Below are 19,056 nucleotides of genomic sequence, written 5' to 3'. Positions count from 1 at the left end.
AAGTACAGCAAAAAAAGTCAGATGACCTATTAAACTCAACACAGCGTGGGACTTTGTTGAGTTTAATGACCTATACTCTCCTATACTGGTAGTGGTACCTCATCTCGTGTCGGTAAAGTGTCCCTCAACCTTATATTCCTTGCATTTTGGAGACCACATTTGACCAGTCAGTATGTCACCGTGAATGTAATTTCAAGATGCTTTATCCCCATTCCTAGCCGAAACAAGGGATGAAAAAAGATGGAATAGCTGGAACTGATGAAAGAACATGTATAGATCCTATCCCACTTAAAACAGTTCACATTGGGATAATGATGGGGTCTTGGTTAATGAGATATGAGATCCAGCAAATCAAAGTGTGTAAAGCTTCAAGTGTGTCATCTTAGGTAGAATATGTAAAACTTGAACGGAAAGCTCAATCAAACAAATGTCAATTTCGCTGGAGGTGATCACTCAGCAATATGAACCCAATGATCAAGCGAAGAAGAGCAGACAAAGGACTTGAACGAGTTTCATGAGAGTTGATCGATGTGATCTTGGTGTGATTTCCGCTTACGAATTCCGTTCCGGGTTTGTGATCTGTACTGACTGTGAACTGTCTTGGCCGTGATATGTATGGTTTTCTTTTTTTTCGGATGGAAAGCAACCCTCTGTAGCGAAAGTGACCTCTTCAAGCGTTCGCCTCCTTTTGTCGCCCAAACTTTGGCTACGACAGGTTTGCAAATCGATCGTTGTATCTTGTCTCTTGACCTGGTCAGATCTCCTCAATACAGCTTGATAAACTTTTACTGTTGACCGTTTTTAAAGGGTCTTTTTAAACCATCCATCCAATTCAAAGTCAGTGAATCTATCATCAACTTCAGGAACTCAGTTTTGAATTCCACTTGATTTAAAAGTGGTTCACTTCACCTTATCATATATGCTCATCATCATACTACATACGACTTAGCCTAAACAAATCCAATCTTCCTCGTTACTCATCGAGCCTATCATCCTGGCTGTTCCCCTAAACATCCTACAATTCAACTCATCAACTCTCTTCGTAATGACTCTTCATAGGGCTTCATTACCACACTTCCCTTCATCGACTCCAGCCAGGTTACGATCATCTGCTTCCTACGATCATCATTCCAATCATAAGGAGCTCAAGCCAGCTTCACACTCCACGCCTCTCGAGTCGACCCCTCTGTTGGCCCATCAGGATACTACTACTACACCTCAGAATATGAGTCCACTCGACCAAACCCTCGAAAAGGTTGGCATGGGCTTGTACCAATGGAAACTGCTGTTAGTCCTTTCCCTTTACTGGCGAATGCGCATCTGGGGTCTGAATTCTCTCCGTTTGACTGGGGCGATGGTGAATTCAACAGTGTGCTCTGTGGTTGTAAGTACAAGATCCCAGAGGCTACATTGGTCAGATGAGGATTTGAAAGAATATGAGCTCATCTGATACTATTCATGTCCGGATGTAATTTCCTTCAGTTGGCTGGATGTGCGACAATGTAAGCATTTCAGATTACCCCAAAATGTAGTACAGATAGAACAAGAATAGGATAGAGCCAAGTCACATAACTGATTATTCTTTTCTTTGAATTTCACTTCACATGGATTCACATGGCAGATGTGGCTACAATCAGTAGCTGTCATCTTACCCCGGGTTCAAAGTGGGTGAATGTGAAAGGTCACATTTCTTATGAATTTTCCGTAAGGCAGGCAGCCCTGTGCCAGAGATCAGCTTCTGATTTGTAAATGCAGTTCATTTTCGAGTTAGTGACCGGTGGATTGGCTTGCTGTCTACCTCAATATTCACTGGTATGATGGTCGGGGCGTGGACCTGGGGAAATTGTGAGTGAAAGATTTGAATAGAAGGGTTCAAGTTCTATTTGGAGGTCACGTACGTTTTAGAGTGGATACAATGCAGACTTCTGATCTATGAACTCAAATTCAATATAACAATACCGCAGTCTCGGATTCCTATGGCCGCAGGCATCCTTTCAACGGCACCCTCCTCATGACCTCTGTCTTTGGACTGTTATGCGGATTTTCTCCCTCATTTGAAGTTCTTTGCTTTCTACTCTTTTGCCTTGGAACTGGTGTTGGAGGCTCAATGCCAACCGATGGAATGCTTTTTCTTGAAAATATTCCGAAAACACGACATTATCTCTTGACTGCTCTCTCATTTTTGTCAGTTTTTCGTAAGTCTTGCTCGAAATTCGTGAATGTTGAGGAAGCTGAAAATGTCACGGGTCATCCTTTTCGGCTTCCAGTTTCTCAATCGGAGCTGTGATTGCTTCAGTACTCGGGCTGGTATTTTTGCCTGGCCAAAGCTGTCATGAGCCTGCACCTAACGAGACCCTTTTATGTAATCCTGAGCTGGAGAACCGTGGTTGGCGTCATCTCTTGATTGCTCTTGGTGTGATTGTGAGTCGCATACTTCTGTCGACTGAGCTCTATCGAATCCGCTATTGACAACTACCGCCATCTGTGCTCATACCCATTTCAGACGTTCATCCTCTTTGGATGCCGAGTGATCTTATTCAAGCTCCAGGAGTCTCCGAAATATTTGATGGCCACCGGTCGCACCGCAGATGCCATCATTGTTCTTGAAATAATATCACAGCATAATGGAGATTCGTTACAGCTTTCACCCGCTGACGTCGAAGATGATCAAGAAGACTATGATGATGTGATGCAATCACAACGTCAGCGGAGAGCCGGCTATACCGCTTTGGCCGAGACCACAAACGGTGCTTCGAATTCCGTATGGGATGTGATGAAGTCAAGCTTGGATGATTTCACTGGAAGGATCGAATATCTTTTTACACCCCACTGGAGGCTTACCACGATATTAGTATGGACAATCTGGACGACGGTGGCATTCGGATAGTCAGTAGTAGCTGTTTTGATACGTTTTCATCTTGATGGTCGTTAATTTCCACTCGTCCTCGCAATCCTGAATCACAGTACATGTTTCAATGTGTTCTTGCCCAAGTATCTCGAAAAAAGGATTGGAATGGGTGGCGATGGATTGGAGAAAACGTTGAGGGACTACGTTTTGTACACAGTAGCAGGGTTAGGACTGATCAGTCTACACTTGAACAAATCATATCATCACTTCTGATCGGGAAAGGGTTGCAGTTGTCCAGGTAGTATCCTAGGCGCTTGGCTAATTGAAACAAGGTTAGGACGGAAATACTCCATGGTCCTCTCGACTTTCCTTACGGCCATCGGAACACTCGTCTTCATCACCGTACGGACGGAGAAAGGGGTGATCATGAGTTCGATGGCGATTTCACTGGCAGCTACATTGATGTGTAAGCTACTCAAACCACGTTGTACACATTTCGCGTCACTTATCATTGACTTGTATTTTGCTGTAGACGCGGTGATTTATGGTGAGTACTTTGTACTGTTGTGGTTCGAGGATGCCTAGGAACGAGCCGAAGAAGCACCGTGACACTCTTTTTGCTTCAATGTCTGACTCCTGCTTAATCTTGATTCTCCCCTTAAAGGTTATACTCCTGAAGTCTTTACTCCGCCAATGATCCGTGGCACAGCATGCGGGATTGCATCGGCCCTCAGCCGACTAGCCGGGATCTTGGCCCCTATGATCGCTGGGATCATGATGATCACATCGATTTATCTGCCCATGTATCTAAGTGTGTGTATGTTTTTGATTTCATGTGCTTGCATGCTCTTTTTACCGGTCGAAACACGACAGCAATCTACTACTAGAACCCACTCACCGGCATGATCACCAGTCGGATCTTTTACTTGATGAATCGTATCCTCAGCCAAATACGCATTTTCAAAAACGTTTTCCTTTATCTATTTGTATCCTTCGTATTTTTCTAAATGATCATCATAATTCTTTTTTTCCTTTATATCCCATCAATGTATTTTTTCCGTTTGATGGAGCAATAATGATATCTCCCAATCGGTTTTTGACTTATTGTGACGGCGTGATATATTGCTCGCTGCCTTGCTCCCTGAATCCGGCTTAGGTTCTCTAGTTTCTCTTACCAATCTTTGACCTGCTCAAGTTATAGCACGACCAACCTGTTATTGACATTTTGGTCATCCGAACCTCATTTTAAACAGAAGATGGCACATGTAGGTTTCTCCGACATCTCAATATCTATCCCACTGTCATTTGAATGTAAAGTCATTGGACTTGATATAATTGATTATAATACCCACACCAGGTCCTCCAAATACAGTTTCTATGGCGCAATTGGCTAGCGCGTCTGACTGTTATTAATCTGCTTGATTGATTTCAAATCAGGAGGTTGACAGTTCAAGCCTGTCTAGGAACGCTTTATTTTTGCCGTTGATTGGAGATAGTTGATTGGGTCAAACACCTTGCCAGGAGCAAGGGCTTGTTATATTGGAACAAAAGTTTGTTCTCTGACAAGGATGCAAGTGTATATGACAATTGAGTATTTTCTTCATGTGGCAATGTTTATCAGCCTGTTAATATTTTTTTCAATGTGAATTGTTGAATCAGGTTTAATTTATGTTGTTTCCTTGATGGTTTATTATGTACTTGTACATTGATTCTGGTTGCTTGGAGCTCTGGACAGATGGCCAGTTAAGTAATTACCAGAGGTTGAAATATGAAGTTGTTGGATAACTTGACTTCTAGATTACTTGGAAAAAAATTGAAGAGGGAAAAAGATGTGACTAATACAATGCTCATCAGAGCCCCTCAGGGGTTCTTGGGATGGAAGGCAGAGCAAAAGGAGGCTAAGTATAATCCTTGCCAAACTTTTGATATTATGCCAAATATTCCAATAAGAAGGGAGCCCCCCTGTGATGGCCAGGCTAGGTCTTGCCCCAATTCACCCCATGGTGAGGGTTTGTTCAGCTAGATTTTCCATCCATATCAGTCCTGGTGAAAGGCATTGGATCTTTCAGCTACAGCTTTCCTTGGTTTTACATTCACAATGCTGCCTGACTTAATTAGTCAGCCTAATCAGACTAAGTTAACTAAAGTGCCCTACAGATGTCAGGACAACTCCTCTTCCTCTCAGAAAGGATGTAGAGCCAGTCCACATACCTTAAACTGACAAACATTTGACCTTTGGCTGGGACAAACACTCACCCCATACCACCTTCACCATTCCTCAAGAAAATTTCTTGAGACCAAGAATTATTTCCCCTTGTTTGAGTACCTGAAGATCCTGTACAGTCCCCTCCAAGTGGTTTACGTAATCATTCAAGTTCTGCAGCGGCGGGGCCGGGGCCTGTCGCAAACCCAACAATTACAAATCCTAGGCGTGGGGACATGTACATATTCTAGATACCAAGGAATCTTCCTTCCTTATATCTTTGTTTGGTATTTTAAAACTCATTATTTTGGTATTTGGCACTAAAAACCAAAAAACACTGGTCTTAAAAATATTTATGATCACTTTACACATGAATCAAAAAAGAACAAGAGAAATTCTGTGGAATTTATAAAATGTGACATAGGCATTGTGCTTGGCCATTTCTGGGTTCCATTGGATTTTTTCAAGAAATTTGGAATCTGGCACAGAAATGTGCTCTAAGCCATCCCTCAAATCCTTGTCAGGCCTTGGTGTGCAGATTAGCTCTGATTAACTGCTAGAGGAAGATGATTTGTCATTCAGTTAATTCAATTAAGTAGAGCCCTTCCTGGCTACCCACTGTTCCAGGTTTGCTTGATGAACTCAGATTGTACACAAACCCCCTCTTCTAAATTGTTTCTTTCTTTGTTTTTTTTCCTTTGTACCATCTACATGTATCCCCATGGACAACCAAAGATACACCACATTCACTTCCTTGCACCTGGATCACACCACACTCCCCAAACCTCCTGCTTGATTTCAATATGCAGGCTTTGATTACTCTACCTCCCTTGGGGATGGCACCACAACAATTGTGAAATATGACAACTACACCAACATCAGTTAGTGAGTTGCTTTCAGTATAAACTACATCTTCCAGTGATCTCAGCAGCTGCATAGTGGCAAATAAATTTTCTCAGATACATCAGGGGTCAAATATAAATCTAAGTGGTCTGATTACACTACGCCAAATTGAAAATTTACCGCTGAGTTTAGAAAATTGAGCAGACATAGACAATTGTGGAAAAGCTGGGAGGGGTCAGAAAAATATGAACAAATATTGGTTGGGCCCTTTGGTGCATTCCAATCATCTGGCATATTTTTTCATATTTTTACAACCACAATGCAAATAATGTCAGAAACCCAGATTTGGTCCAAAACTGGCAGGTAGAGAGACAGTGACCTTGCAACACCAACAAAATCATCAATTTTGCTCCAACACTTGTAGTGTCTTGACATTCTGAATGCCACATTCTGGCTCTACAGTTTTTGTGCACAAAAAAGTTGTGTGTCTCCAAGAATGGGTGAGATATATCAAGAGACGTACACAGCACGAACCATATATAAGCATAAAAGTCATTACTACAATGGCTTCAGCACGTTAATAAACCTTGTAGAGCCATCATGCGACTTCCATAAATTGCAAGTGTTCAGATGATTGAACAAAAATACTCATATTTTTGTGCTTGAAGGTTTTTGCCCAAATATTGCTAGTTTTGGACCAAATTTGAGTTTCTGACATAATATCCCCTGTGAGCATTTTGGTTTGGGGAGACTTCAAACATCATGGCAAAAATATGCAAATATATGCAAAATGAGGGGACAGCACCCATGAATTGAATCATTATTTTTTCAAATTTTTCCGACCTCCCTTGTATTGGTGATATTTTTCTACAGTTTCAATTTTATAAACTCAGCGGTAAATTAGTGATCTGGCGTAGTGTTAGAGTGATACAAACAATATTATGAGCAAAATACTAAAATGTGGGGTGAGGGTTTTAGTGTTTAGTGTCTGAGAATGTAGTTGAAAGTTCAGGTCAGGTTCAAACGCTCAAGTAAAAGACAAACCAAATGTTGAGATTGGTATCTAGAGCAGGATCAGGGGAACTTGTCATTACAATCAGGATTGGGGTGAGGTGTTTGGTGAAAGTTTTGGCTTTGTTTCACCTCCCTGTTGCGAGTAAGGTATGTAGATGGAAATGGCTCTGTGGTGGATTATTACAGGTTGCCTAAAATTATTGATTGATGAGTTTAGCCTGGATGCAATGTCTATATACCCCAATGTAACTACAGCACCCTGCAACAAACTTGCAACACAATGCATATTATTGCATTGTTCTGTGTCTTTTAATCCCACGGTCAGACATACTATCATTGCAAGCTTGGGGCATCTTCTGAGGGACTTGAGCAATAATATGCCAGTCTTCATAGACAAGCAAGGATCCTGAAATTTCAGTTTGGCATAAACACTTTTTCATCACCTCAAAATCTTCCACTTCCTCTCAAGAAGCTGTATCTTTGACAATGCCACAAACATTGTGTCTATATCCGTGCAGCATATTGACATACATACACACAAGGGAATCTTCTTAGACCCTCAAAAGATCCTTCAAATAGGTTCCACAGGGTGAATCTCCCCCTTATCAACTGGGACGTTGACACTTAGTTGAACCCAGCTGCTGACAAAGTTTTCCACAAATCATATACCTAAATCATTGATTGAAAAGAGTGCTCAAAAACAATTTAAGTCTCAATCCAACCAAAAGAGTTTGAGATTTGTTTGAAATTCTGTGTGTGTGCATGTCAACATGCTACAAGGATATTGACATGGTGAATTGCTCCACTCTTTTTTGAGATTGTGGAGCAGTTTTTGGCTCTGCAATAGCCCCACTATTGTATATAGCAGAGCTTTTGCACCACATTTTGGGGGTGGAAAGCTACCATAGCGCATTAAGCACTCTGCAATGGGCCAGGGTCAGTGTTTCTCTGCTATTTAACAGAGCAATACCATATACCCAGGGGAGTACCTTATTTTATTTGTTGTATCAGATTCATACATGGTCACTGGTTTACTTGTTTTTTCTTCTCTATTCTATACATGGTCACTTGTATTTTTCTTTTATACACAGCCAATAACTATATGCTTGCCATTTTTGAGAGCCCCTTGTGCCACTATAGTGTGCAATACTGTGCACTATATCACCATATAGAGGCGCAAGGCAAAGCCCACTAGATAGTGTGCAAGTGATTTATTGCGCAAGGACCACTCTGAAACTCCCAGAGAAAAAAATAAATAAATCAAAGGGGGGCATTGTGTTGCACTTCTTGGTATTTTGGTCACTCAAACCTGATTTCCCTACATTCTAATAGAAAAAAAAGAGGTTACATCAGAGCTTTTCCTCAGACCACTCAATTTACTTATCTCGACGTGCCAATTGATTATATAACCTACATCGAGCGCCACACATACAGTTTCTATGGCGCAATTGGCTAGCGCGTCTGACTGTTAACACCTTCACAGGTTGCAATCAGGAGGTTGACAGTTCAAGCCTGTCTAGGAACGCCATATTTTTGCCGTTATTCGGGGTGAAATACATCCTTGAGAGCAAAAGATTCGTCCCAGGAAAGTTTGCAAGGATTTGGTGAGTGGTTGTAGCAAGTTGAGCATTTTATTCATGGGGTAATGATGATCAGCTCGTTGACCATTCTTCTATGAGTGAACTGTTCGATCAGTTTAAACTTGGGCAAATTCTTTTTGATGTGACTCGAAGTACTTGCATGTATATCCTACTTGTTTGGTGAGATGATCGATGAAACATCCAACAAATCAAAGATGCTGTGTCATGTGACCTGTCAGATTGCATGCACATATCTTTCAGAGGACTTGACTCGGGAATTCTTCAAAGTTATGGTAAGGACAGGGTGGGTAAAACGATTTGAAGTTTCAAGAAGGTCAGTTTTTTCGCGAAGAAAACGTTAGTCTTCAGAGTTATGATTGATAACTTTGAGAAGAAGATACATATGTAATATTCCTTATTGCAAAAGACCATTGCAATTGAAATATGCAACATCCAAAGCGTTTGCTAAATTAGAAAGATCTGATTTTATACAACAAAATTACTCTGGATTTTTCGTTATTTCAAATTTAGATTGTTTAATTTATGATCATATCCTTTGATGTTGGTAAGTACCATGATAATAGACAAATAGAATTTTTTGTCGAAGGGTGTAAAAATCAGAATATGAGAGATGATAAACAGTTCTCATTGATTTATTTATTTGAGACTTTTCAATGATTATTGAATATGAAGTTGCTTCACTTTAATTCGAGTGAGAATGAGCTTTTTATGGCAAGTGAGAAAGTCTGATTCTGCACTCTGGTCTTGATCATTTTCGAGCTGATGTTAGTATCCGGTCATGTGATGCGGTGTGGAAGTGGCTGACCCGAGCTCGAGTCACACAGCCTCGGGGTGAAGGGCCCTGGGCCTCAAGTGCTCACAGAAAGTTCTTCGCGTTGAAAATGTGGTTTCCAAAAATTTCAACGGCCACATCTGCAAACCGACCAAAACATTTTAAATATTCAAGACGAACATAAGAAATCAAGATGTCAACATCAGAAACGAAATCAGAAATACCTATCTCATCAAATCAGGTCGATACACCAAAAAATCTAGATTCTACAACATCAACAGAAAATGAAATTAAACCCGATACCAAGTCAAAGTCTACAGAGAAATCAAAAGAAGATGAAAACATTTCAGCTTCATTAAAGAAATCAGTTTGTGTGATTTGTATTGGAATGGCTGGAAGTGGAAAAACAACATTTGTTCAAGTTAGTCAGTTAGTTTTCATTAGTTTACCATCATTTGTTTTCGAAGAAAAAAAATAGAAACAGAACCAATATACTAATTACAAGATTGTCACTTTGATAAACAAAAATTGATTTGATAATGTAGAGATTAAATTCTTACTTACATACGATTAAGAAACCTCCTTATATTGTAAACTTGGATCCTGCGGTGGCTAAATTACCTTTTCAAGCTAATATTGATATAAGAGATACAGTAGATTATAAAGAAGTTATGAAACAGTTTAGTTTTTTTAAATTATTGATTTTATCATTCTCCTCGTTGAGATAATTCAAGTCAACATTCAAGAACTTCTCAGCACAAGCTTATCAATGATCTTTTTCTTCTTCTTTTAGATATCGATTAGGTCCCAATGGTGGTATTTTGACGGCTTTAAACCTTTTCACAACTAAATTTGATCAAGTTTTAAATTATATTGAAAAAAGGGCCGATTCATTAGAGTTGAGTGAAGACATTTATCTGATTCTTTTACAAACTTTAAACTGAAGCATGTACATTCCCGTCAAAAAAAAACTTTAGTCATATTCTTGTAGATACACCTGGTCAAATCGAGATTTTTACTTGGTCTGCTTCTGGTGCGATTATTACAGATGCTATTGCTTCTTCATTACCTACGGTGGTAGCTTATGTCATCGATACACCAAGAACGACTGCTCCTGCTACGTTTATGAGTAATATGTTATACGCTTGCTCGTTAGTTTTTTTTCCTACATTTATCAAATCCTACAATCAATTGATCATTGGTTCCTCAAACTAAATTCTTCCTTTTTTTGTTTCTTTTATAGGATTTTGTATAAAACTAGATTACCATTTATTTTAGTATTTAATAAAACAGATGTTCAACCTCATGAGTTTGCATTAGAATGGATGCAAGATTTTGAAAAGTTTCAAGAAGCATTGATGTCAAAAAGTCAAGAAAATGAAACTGAAGGTGGTAGTGGTTATATGAGTAGTTTAATGAATTCAATGAGTTTAGTTTTAGATGAATTTTATAAAAATCTGAGAGTGAGTTGATTCCCTTTTGTTTTGATAAAGATGATTTCATTAGATTTTTTGGTTTAATATACTTGTTGTATTTTTTTTGGTAGGCTGTTGGGTGTAGTGCTATGACAGGCTTTGGAATGAAAGAGTTTTTTGAAGCAGTAGATGAAGCACGTGAAGAATATGAAACGTAAGTTCTATGATTATTCCCTTAACCAAACCAATTCAGGTTAAACAAACTTGACCAAACTTGATCTTTTTTTTTTTAAAAAAATAGTGATTATCGACCAGAATTACTTAAAAGACAAGAAGAAAGACAAAAATTAAAAGCATCAAAACAAGCCGAAGAATTAAGTAAATTAATGAAAGATGTGAAAGTGACTAACTCAGATCCTAAAAAAATCAACAAAAAGTCAATTGATCCAACTGATTTGACTGAACAAGAAATCGAACAAGATCAATGGGGAAATGAAGATGAAGGTAAAACGCTTGATAGAGGTAAGATTTAATTCCATCATCAGTTTAGGAAGAAAAGAAACTGATCTACAGTTGTTGAATTGAATTGAATTTTAGCTGATGTACTTCAAAATCAACCTGATCCATCAAGAACTAAATGGAACAAAAACACTTCTTCTTCTTCCTTTGGTGCACTTGATGATGGAATGGGAGGAAGATGGCCAGCTCCACAATGAATGAATGAATGAATGGTGACTTTCAAAGAAATGATGAATATGTATAGTAAATGATTTCTATCAAGATTCGGTTGTGTATAGTTGATCATAAAAAAATCAAAAATATTTAGGTTAGAAGATGATGGGTTTGTGAATGTCTTTTGGAAAGACTCGGTTATTGCTTTTTTTGGAAATCACAATGCTTAGTCTAATATAGTAAAGATCGAATTTTATATAATGTTTTCTTGGCTTGTTTAAAAAGTTCAGAAGCTTCACATTCACGATGAGTTTTTTCATCAAGTTAGTGACACTGAAAGATATTGCTAGAAGCATTCACCCGTATAGATAACACTTGAAGCCACCTGGACTTCATGTAGCTCCGGTGGGTTGGAGTCACTCTATCAGTGACCACATACATCGGTCATTTACCTCAGAAGTAGAGTAGCTTCGGTCTTCTTGGTCTTATTGGGTGAAATGCTTTCACAGCCCATACCAAAAAATATGATACATACCTGATATGGGTCGAATTCATGGAGATGCTCAACATCAACTTGACTTTTGTATCAATAATTCACCTCCAAGTAAGATCAGCAGACTTGCCCTCATAAAATACGCATAGTGGGTCTTTTCGTATGTATAATTCACACAAGTACAAGCATAAATCTCTTGTGATTTCACATTTCTTGGTTAGTCTAAAATTGATTCAAAATTTAATAACTAACAAAAACTTTGAATCAATCGACAAAACTTCTGACCAAAAGGTTGTTTCAAAACCACTGAGTTCAAACCAAAAAAAAAACAATTTTAGGACTTTTTTTCATTGATCATTCATCATTACTTGTCCATATCCATCTTTTCTGAAGCTTTCTTGTCTGATTTATTATCAATCTTGGTGATAGATTCATCTACAATTAACTTTCGTACATCGTGTTTCTATGACGAATACAAACAAAACCACGTAAGTTGAATGTAGCCAATCTTCAATCAAAAAACAAAAGAACAAGAGAATGAACTTACGATCCAAGCAGTAGCACCACGTCTCATCTTATAACTTAATTCTTTAGGTACCCTTTCATTTGGCATTGAATAATTCCTTAACATCTCAGTATGATCTTTTTCAATCACACACACATCACAATTCGAACCTGAACCCAAATCATTAAAGATACCAGCATGGATAGCCAAGACTACTAATTCGATAGCTTCTGATTTAGATAGTTTAGGTCTCCATTGCGATTCAAAGACAGACATGGCTGCAAGTGATCCGGATCCCATGGTGACATATGGTAATTTGTCGGTCGAACCATGAGGTGCTACTGTAAAGAGATGAGCTCCAGTTGGATCTACTCCGCCGATTACTAAGGCTGCACCTACGTGACCTTGGAACCTTGAAACCAATACAAGATTAGTTTTTGGGGATTGTAAAAGGTATAGAAGAAAAGACGATTTAACTTGTATAAATGTTGTTTTAACATTGTCATGGCTGTTACCACACGTGGTTGTCTACCTGTGGATAAAGCATGAAGTTCGATACTAGAATCGGATGTATTTCAATCGAAAGGGTAATTCATTAGATTTATGTTTGAAAGTTTTTAAACAAAGAGAAAAATAATTAGATGATCGAATTCACTCAACTTGCTAGAGATCATAGCCGTAACAAATTCAGTATCAGCTGCAGTACCTGCACCACAACATCTAATATTATCTGAAATGAAATGAATCTTTTCACAACTGTTTGTTTTGGTTGAGATTTCAAAACCAAACCAAGACCAAATCAAAAGGTCAGTAAAGGTTTCCAAGAGATGAGATCAGAGAGAAAGGGATAGACTTTTTATCAGCTACTATAGGACCTTCAGTAGCACGAGTATCAGCTCCTAAACAAACTCCACCATCGTAAATCAAACCAACAATGGTGGTACCGGTACTAGTCGCTTTTGGCAGTGAAAGTTTAGATGGACCAGCAGTTGAGGTTAAGTAAGCATTACGTATATGATGAGAGAAATCGAATCCTGAGTTGTTTGACATGATTGAACAGATTGAGTTTGTTCAAGGAAAGAATCTGGTAACTGATTGCTGATTGGTGAGTTGATGAGTTGATGATGGACTCTGGAGTGAGTCTGAGTTGGTGACGCAACCTCTGATCGAGTTAATGCAGTATCACTCAACTATAGTTTAAATTAATGTAGTTTTGACTTGATCCGATCAAACTTTAGAAATGCTGAGCAACCACAATCAACTTCATGAATCGATTAATATCAATACCAACACTTCATCATCAAGTCTCAAAACTAAATCAAAGGTCCTATTCAACAACAACATTCGTAAAGGGTTTATCTCAATCAAAGTGCGCAATCATTAAACTATCTATCATGAAACTTCTTTTGATTTGGTTATCTTTCATCAAGTCTCATTTCTGTTTGATGATTCAGTTTATACAATCGAATGGATTCTAACTCAGATTCAGATTACGAGAAATTATCAAAGGAAGAATTGATTTCTAAAATTAAAGATTTAGAAGGACGTCTTTCGACCCTGAAGGTTTCTAAACTTTCTAAAGACTTATTACAGTCTACTAGTGGAATCCAAAACCAACAAGAAGGAAACAGGATAGATTTGATGACCACACCTGCGATCGGAAAAAAACTTAAACACATTAAACAACAAAGTCAAAAGAAATTCGAATTTAAAAAATATCCTACCCGAAAAATCGCACTTCAAATCGTATATCAAGGATGGAATCATGGAGGATTAGCATGGCAACCTGAGATCACCCCATTAACCACAGTAGAAGGTGAATTATTTAAAGCATTATTATCAGCTAGATTAGTGGAGATGTCAGAAGAATTTCAAGAAGAAGATCGAGAAGAGATCCTCAAGACAGAAGAATGGCGTGAAGCAGTTGATTTAGAAGGATGGGAATATTCTAGAGCTGGTAGAACTGATGCTGGTGTGAGTGGATCGGGTCAAGTGGTTAGTCTTTGGGTTAGAAGTAATCTTTTGGATTCAAAACTACGTCAAGAACTGCTTGATTCAAAGCAAAGCCCACCTGGAAGTTTTAGAGATCCTGAAGGATTTGAAAGAAGTACAGATGAAGAGAATGAAGAAGTTCATCCTAAGATTTTAAATTCATCAATTTCAAACAAACCTCAAGAAGAATTACCTTATATCTCAATTTTAAATTCACTTTTACCTGAATCGATTAAAGTGATTGCTTGGTCACCTGTCTCAACTGAATTTGATGCAAGATTTTCTTGTAAAGGTAGACATTATAAATATTTTTTTACTAAATTTGAATCTGATTTAAATCAATCGTTAGATATTGAAATGATGAGAGAAGGAGCCAAGAAGTTGATCGGAGAACATGATTTTAGAAATCTTTGTAAATTAGATAAGTCTAAACAAATTGAAAACTTTAAAAGAGAGATTTATTCTGCTGAAATTAATTTAGTTGATGAGAATGCAATTGGTCCTGAATTTAATAAGAATGATGGACTTGAAGGATCGGTTGGACAAGACGGATTAGGTGAAAAGAATCAAATGTATGTTTTTGATCTTAGAGGTAGTGCGTTTCTTTATAATCAAGTTAGAAACATCATGGCGATTTTATTTTTAATTGGATCAAGATTAGAATCACCCAACTTGATCGATGGATTGTTATATACTGATTCGAGTGCTCAAAAACCAGAAGGTTTAGGACTGATTACCGATGAATTTGTGGATCGAAAACCAGAGATGGCAATTGCTAGTGAATTACCTTTATTGTTATGGGATTGTATTTATCCTCCTAATACATTTAATTGGAAATCTGAATCGGTTTATAAATCTAATGGGATCGCACCAAGTAAAACGTTTGATACGATGAGAATTCAATCCACTCGTTATCGAATCAAATCGATTCTTACATTACATCAAATTCAAAAATTACAAAGCTTTTATCAAACTGATGATGATGATGATCATCAAATCACACCTTCACCTTTTCATAAATCTAAATCAGTTTGTCAAATCTTTGGTGCAGGTCAAAGTCAATGGACTAAGAATTATAAATCGATTTTAAACCGTCCTAGGTTAATGATTTATAGTGAAAGTAATCAAAAATGGTTAGAAGGTAAAGGTGCAAGAATGTTGGCTAAAAGATCAGCTGTTTGAAATCTTTTGGAAAACTTTTAGAGGAATGTAACTTTTTATCTTTTTGATATCACTCAATTTGTAAATTGTAAATTGATTTTGTTTTCACATTACGTGGTTTCAGAGTTACTTATCATTTGATTTATTTATTAAGTAGAATAACATCATATATTATGTCGGTGGGTGCGGTTCTTTAGTTTGTACCTATCACTTCTTTTGACCATCAAGTCGTTTATGGATTCAATCATGAATAGGGCAGTTCAAGTCGGGTGTTTACAGCCTATCTTAAAGTTTTACGGACTGCTCGCTAAGTTAAAATTATAAGTATAGTTTTAAGTTTTGCGAACCATCTCTAGAGGTGGTTCACAAACTTGCGATCAGTTTAATGATCTTAAAATATTTGGAGCAATCGACTGGGAAAAAAAAAAAAGACATATCAGGTCCCAAATGGCCCCCCAAAAAAAAATCTTTTTGCTCCTTTTTTTTCTTTTTTCCGCCCTGTGTGCAACGTCTTTTCACCCCCCAAAAAAAAAAAAATTCTTTTTTAATGTTTCACTCTTTCATTACCATCGTTTTTGATTCCGATATCGGGCGTCGGCCTTGGAATCCGATGACCTTGGCCTGTGGTGTCCGGAGACAACATCCAGATTCGCCATCGAGAGCCTCGTCTGCTCCTCTTCGAGGTCCTCTTGGTGCTCTTCTTTCCCGCCTGGTCACCTCATCTCGTCATGGCTCACCGTATTCATGAAAACTAATCTCGTCAGGACTCACTCGTTTCATCAACACGATCGACCTCGGATCAGGACTGATTTAATCAAGATATTAAGTTCAATCGCATAACCCGCGAAATCACCCTTCAAACCAAGAATATTTCCATGCCGACCTTCTAACCGGACTTCGTGGGGATCTTTTCTTTGGTTATGCGTTTGGACTGACTTGTATGCGGCATTTGATCATGTCAACCAAAGACAATCTGATCTCGCATGATGTTGCCTGCTAGCCAACTCCGGATAAGCACCGTGTCATGCTCTCCTATTTAATTGCCTATTAATCCTAACCCTGCTTCTTTCCACTTTGTCTTCTAATCACTTCTTCTATTCGATTCCCTGATATCAACCGATTCTTTTCCCAATTCTTTTTTCCTTTTTCACTGTGGCCTTATCCTTCCAGCCCTCAAGCCTCTCTTTCCAGTCCAAACACCGTTTGAATGTCGTCAGTGCCTCAATCAAACGGCAAGGTGAGTGAAACCTTCATCAATTGGTTGTTTCTTAATAACAAAGTGATGACTCTGCTGACGTGTACTTATTATCTTCAGGTTGCCCGTAGAACCCGTCGTACGCGTGCTCAAATCGAGGAGGATCTCGTCGCCTCAGGTCTCCCGGCTAGCGCTGCCCGAGCGACACCTGCGGCCATCAAACGGTCACGTCTGGCCGCTCAAAAACGTGCCCGCAGCGTTTCAATGGCCCCTTCTTCGAAATCCTCAAGAGACAGCCCTCCTTTCCAATTGGTCGAATATCAAACCATTGTTGGTTACCTCAGCAACCCGCGATTTCGCAATTCCCTCTTCGGCGGCGGTAGCCACACCCGTGTCTCCGGTTTACCCATGAACGCCAACGCCATCTTGAACTCCTTAGCCATTGAGCTCAACAACGGTTACAACATTTGGCATAGCTCAACCGATATGCGTTTGAATGGTCGGCTTTTACACCAACGTTTGAAAAGATTCAAGTCGAAATATCATCAAACGAAGGCCTTCAGTTTGAAAACCGGGAGTGGCTTGTCTGCGAAGAATGTCGCTGATGGTATTCGAACAATGGAGGAGCTATTAGATTGGATGTGCCCTTGTTTCAAAGAGATGGATGTCATCTTTCGGGACAACCCAAACGTCAACCCTTTTGGAGTTCTGGACACTGGGATTTCCCCACCCGTGTCTGACGATGACATCGACTTGGATGATGAACACACTCAAGGCGATGCCAAGTTGAATGGAGGCGAGAGTGACCGGAGCACTACTGATGGCCATGACCACAGTGAGGTCCCAAACGAGCGAAATGGTATGTTCTTTCATCTATGTCTGTGTAGATTTCTCTCTGATTCACCTTGTTTCTTCATTTCATTGTTCCTTTTGACTAGAACATACCTCTCTTGTACCCATCCCCAGTGCTGAAGAACTCCTTGCCAATCAAGAGATCGTGGACGCCCAAATTCCATCGGCTTCCCTCGTGATTCCAGGTCCTTTGGTTGCCATTGCAGAATCCGAACTGAACGCTCACTATCGCTCTTTTCTTGACAACGACGCGGACTCGCCACCCCCAACTCCAAGACCTGCTTCGCCGGTTGAACCTTTACCCAACCCACCCCTTACACGTGCGACTGCCACCTCTTCCCACGCGAAAAAAAAGATCATCGCCTCATCCAGACGCAAATCGGCCAGAAAGGACACACTCACGGCGGAAGAACGTGCCCTAGACAGCTCTTCAGACGAAGGCCCTAGTATCTCGACAGCGACCCAATCTCGTGGCGCTACTCGCGCTACCCTTGCTAGTCGTTTGGTCGATCCTCTCCCGTCGATCGATCCTTTGACCGTGCGAGGCAAGGATTACAAACATCCGGTTGCCACTGCGATGCAACTAGGTAACACTGCCAAAATCGACATGTTACGAAGCGCTTACGAGTGGCGACAAGAATTTGATGCGGCCAAACAACAAGCTGAGTTGCAAGCTCGTGCTTCTGACCTCAGTTGGGCAAAAGAACGTTTCTTTTTGGAACGCAAGGAAGAACGTAGCCGCCTTGCGCTTGCCGCACGCAAGGAACGCAAACAATTTTGCGAGAAACTTGTACTTGAAGGGAAGACCCCGCAAGAGCTGGAGGCCTACCTTTGCCTCGTGTATCCGGAGGACACGCAATTGTAAGTGTGATCGTTCAACATAATATTGTATGTTGAACGAATCTAATGCTTATCTGAAACGCTTATTTTAGCAATTGAACGCGGACATGGCCTAAATTTGTGATCTGTATCTTTCTTGAGTCCCAATTAGTCCTCGTGTTTTGTTTTGAGTCACACCTGTCTGTTTCTTTTTTGAGTCCCATTTAGTCCTCTCTTTAGTCCCATTTAGTCCTCGCTTTATGTTTTGAGTCACACGTGGTTTGACACACTGTTCAGTCTCCCATACATGTAATCTCTCTCTATATGCGTATCTCATCCTTTTCAACTTGACTCGCCTGGTTCACTTGTCTTGAAACAAGTACCTTTGTAACCGCCGAAATCTACTCTGCACAATTGAACTCGTCTCTTTTTCACTTGTCTTGAAACAAGTACCTTTGTAACCGCTGAAATCTACTCTGCACAATTGAACTCGTCTCTTTGCAAGGTCAATTTCAAAACAAAGACCCAATCAAATAAATGATCACATTGAAAATCAAATGTGCATTGCGAGAGAAAATCAAAACGAGCCACAGAAGAAAGAGCCTCGAAAGGAAAAAAACAAAATGACAGAAGAAAAAAAACAAAATGAGAGAAACATCAAAAAAGAAAGT

At 39.4% G+C, this 19,056-nt stretch overlaps 5 protein-coding genes across 5 annotated transcripts; 4 read left to right on the top strand and 1 right to left on the bottom strand.

Moving 5' to 3' along the window:
- Positions 1 to 697: 697 nt before the first annotated feature.
- Positions 698 to 3,951, top strand: MELLADRAFT_115563 (uncharacterized protein; the record flags this gene model as incomplete). Its single annotated transcript, XM_007406550.1, has 13 exons — positions 698 to 837; positions 950 to 1,287; positions 1,371 to 1,384; positions 1,483 to 1,502; positions 1,622 to 1,664; positions 1,756 to 1,845; positions 1,965 to 2,184; positions 2,268 to 2,421; positions 2,504 to 2,886; positions 2,965 to 3,072; positions 3,139 to 3,314; positions 3,381 to 3,395; positions 3,513 to 3,951. The coding sequence occupies 12 exons, from the start codon at positions 1,046 to 1,048 to the stop codon at positions 3,752 to 3,754; spliced, it is 1,707 nt and encodes a 568-aa protein (XP_007406612.1).
- Positions 3,952 to 9,639: 5,688 nt separating this feature from the next.
- On the top strand, positions 9,640 to 11,109 carry MELLADRAFT_26225 (uncharacterized protein; the record flags this gene model as incomplete). Its single annotated transcript, XM_007406551.1, has 7 exons — positions 9,640 to 9,702; positions 9,827 to 9,960; positions 10,075 to 10,179; positions 10,259 to 10,432; positions 10,525 to 10,744; positions 10,828 to 10,910; positions 10,998 to 11,109. Coding segments are annotated over 7 exons (891 nt in total), but the record flags the coding sequence as incomplete, so codon positions are not given.
- A 950-nt stretch (positions 11,110 to 12,059) lies between these two features.
- Positions 12,060 to 13,484, bottom strand: MELLADRAFT_71060 (20S proteasome subunit; the record flags this gene model as incomplete). Its single annotated transcript, XM_007406362.1, has 5 exons — positions 12,060 to 12,324; positions 12,409 to 12,778; positions 12,844 to 12,924; positions 13,027 to 13,122; positions 13,220 to 13,484. 5 exons carry the CDS (start codon positions 13,414 to 13,416, stop codon positions 12,226 to 12,228), a joined length of 843 nt encoding a protein of 280 aa, XP_007406424.1.
- A 154-nt stretch (positions 13,485 to 13,638) lies between these two features.
- Positions 13,639 to 15,805, top strand: MELLADRAFT_76951 (uncharacterized protein; the record flags this gene model as incomplete). The annotated part of the gene is made up of 2 exons (XM_007406552.1): positions 13,639 to 13,735; positions 13,797 to 15,805. One exon carries the CDS (start codon positions 13,834 to 13,836, stop codon positions 15,538 to 15,540), a length of 1,707 nt encoding a protein of 568 aa, XP_007406614.1.
- A 921-nt stretch (positions 15,806 to 16,726) lies between these two features.
- MELLADRAFT_103520 (uncharacterized protein) lies at positions 16,727 to 18,530 on the top strand (the record flags this gene model as incomplete). Its single annotated transcript, XM_007406553.1, has 5 exons — positions 16,727 to 16,756; positions 16,835 to 16,961; positions 17,490 to 17,573; positions 17,653 to 18,036; positions 18,499 to 18,530. 5 exons carry the CDS (start codon positions 16,727 to 16,729, stop codon positions 18,528 to 18,530), a joined length of 657 nt encoding a protein of 218 aa, XP_007406615.1.
- Positions 18,531 to 19,056: the final 526 nt, after the last annotated feature.

This window comes from Melampsora larici-populina (assembly GCF_000204055.1).
Source record: "Melampsora larici-populina 98AG31 unplaced genomic scaffold MELLAscaffold_6, whole genome shotgun sequence".
Classification (NCBI taxonomy): domain Eukaryota; kingdom Fungi; phylum Basidiomycota; class Pucciniomycetes; order Pucciniales; family Melampsoraceae; genus Melampsora; species Melampsora laricis-populina.
Note: the sequence above shows the minus strand (reverse complement) of the source record. Positions and strands in the feature narration are given on the sequence as shown.